Here is a 2,227-nt window from a genome sequence, read left to right on the forward strand (position 1 = left end):
AGACGACTGAAGACACTCTGAACGCATTTGTACTTGTTGCGCTCTGTCATCTGTTTCTTGTGAGCGACGTGGTCCCCTTCTGCGTGAATCTGTAGAGGTACATCAATAGAGGGTAGATCACAGTCCACGGTTCCTACTCGAAGCCATCTACATCATATAAACATTGGATAAACATGATACAACCATGGTTATTAAATTCTTGAAAAACAGGGTTAACATGGTGTTAAACATGGCAAGTACCTGGCCGGAATTGAAGCGTACGGAATTGTGAGTAGTGCGGCATGATGTTTTCGATAGATCATCCCATGTCGACAAGGTAGCTTCATCGTAGACGAGAACTCGCAAGTACACCTCCAATCGAACTTGTCCACGCGGTGGGACCGATCATCGCGAGTCAGTGTGACATCATCTGATGAACGCAGTGATTCTTCAGATTGCGCAGCATCACCGTGACGTGCTGTTTCCAGATCAGCAACGGTGTATTCGTCAAGCGCGTCCGTGGCTTGAGCTGCTTGTATGCCGTTATTGATAACACTTGAACTTACGCCCACGTCACTCTGCACGGACGAACCAGAGTCCGCCTCGGCGTCGTCGCTGCTGCTGCTGCAGGAAACTGCCATGGCTCGAAGTATACTTGCAGTCTTGCTCGTACGGACCATTGTTCTAGCAGACACCAAGCATATTCACAGCAAACATTGTAAGGTCATGGGATAAACACGGGAAACATGGAGTCCATGTTTTCTTCAATGCATGTACACATACGTGATCGCTTCAGTGTATGCAGCACAGCCTGCCCTCGTTGTCCACGTGCTTGCGGCGCGTGTCTTGTTCCGTAACCTCACACGTGTTACTGTTAGATCCACGCAATAATAGTTAGCTTCCATAGCATTCGACGTACACGCATGACACACGACGTACCAGTATAGCACGGGAGGAGGGGGGGGGCGTGTTCTGGGAGAGTGGGGGGGGGCGTGTTCTGGGAGAGTGGCTGAGGTTTGAAGCCCCGGGGCTTCTGAGAAAATGCGGGTCTGGTGCACATACAGCAATAATAGCATTGAAAACGGCAAGCAGCGTTAGACATCGTTGACCACGAGACGCGATAAGTACATGCGTCTGCGGGGAGACACTACCTGAAGTTCGGCAGGCTGGGCAGCCTGGCAGGGGCAACAGAGCTTCGTTAGCGGCGGTGGGAGGTGCGTCACGTGGCAGAATGAGTGGCTGTGCGATTCGTAATTTACCGAGTGGATTTTTTTAAATTACAAACATGGTCACACATGGATACATAACAGTTTTAAACATGGTGATAAAAACATGGGCTCTACATTTTCCGTTTACAAAAAGGCCGACCACCGTACACATGACCTTGTCGTCGCGTTCCAGCATGCATCGTTGCAGCTGCAGCAGCCCTTTTCGGAACAGAAGTCCTGCCGCCGCCCATGACGGACCTGCAGGACGTGAAGGTCAATGGAGAGGACTTGCTGCCCGATAGCGGCCGCAACTGGAGCCCGGACGTGCTGCTGGAGCTCGTGAAGACCTGACGCTGTGTCCTGGCGCATCCGGACTGGAGTAGCGTGCAGTGCGGCGAGTCGACCTAGTCTAATGTGTTGGGAGTGCTATGAGCTGGGAATATGGGGTGTGCTGCTCCTGCGCTGCACCATCAAGGCGACGATTCTTCGTGGGTCTACCGCATCAGTCAAGACAGAGTACGTAGTAGTGATTGCATTAAATTCTGCGCTGAGGTTAATTATGAATGTGCTGGACTTATACGCAGTTGTGTCGTACCTTGTGAATCAGAAATACGTTTACACTGGATGGAAAGTGGGCAAGCCGCAGCATATCTGCAGTGACTGTAACATGAGGAGCACCTTCCGAGCTCAATGGGAGGACCAACGTGGGCTCTTCAATGATCTAGTCTAATACAACGCTGGCCTCGTCCTCGCGGAGCAGCATTTGAGTGGCGTTCATTAGAGTCTGGCTCACCATTGCTTCAAGTACCCCTTCAAGTTTTGGTTGTTCTCGAGCCGTACAGACTCAGTGCAGAGTCATTGATAAATTTCCCAGCAATGTGAAGGGAAATATCGCTGTAGCCATACTCTCCCAATAAGTCAATCGGCATCTTACTTCTCCAGCGCGAATTCGTGTATGCTGTGCCTAGCTACGTACTCCTATCTTCCTAAAAATAACTTTTGAAACGGACGTATTTTAGCCAATGGGAGAGTGCGTTCGT

General features: G+C 50.6%; 1 protein-coding gene across 1 annotated transcript; it reads left to right on the top strand.

Annotated features, from left to right (window-relative positions):
* Positions 1-1,348: 1,348 nt before the first annotated feature.
* PITG_21448 (uncharacterized protein) lies at positions 1,349-1,538 on the top strand (the record flags this gene model as incomplete). Its single annotated transcript, XM_002894721.1, has 1 exon — positions 1,349-1,538. One exon carries the CDS (start codon positions 1,437-1,439, stop codon positions 1,536-1,538), a length of 102 nt encoding a protein of 33 aa, XP_002894767.1.
* Between the last annotated feature and the right edge of the window lie 689 nt (positions 1,539-2,227).

This window comes from Phytophthora infestans, genomic scaffold (assembly GCF_000142945.1).
Source record: "Phytophthora infestans T30-4 supercont1.574 genomic scaffold, whole genome shotgun sequence".
Lineage (NCBI taxonomy): Eukaryota > Oomycota > Peronosporomycetes > Peronosporales > Peronosporaceae > Phytophthora > Phytophthora infestans.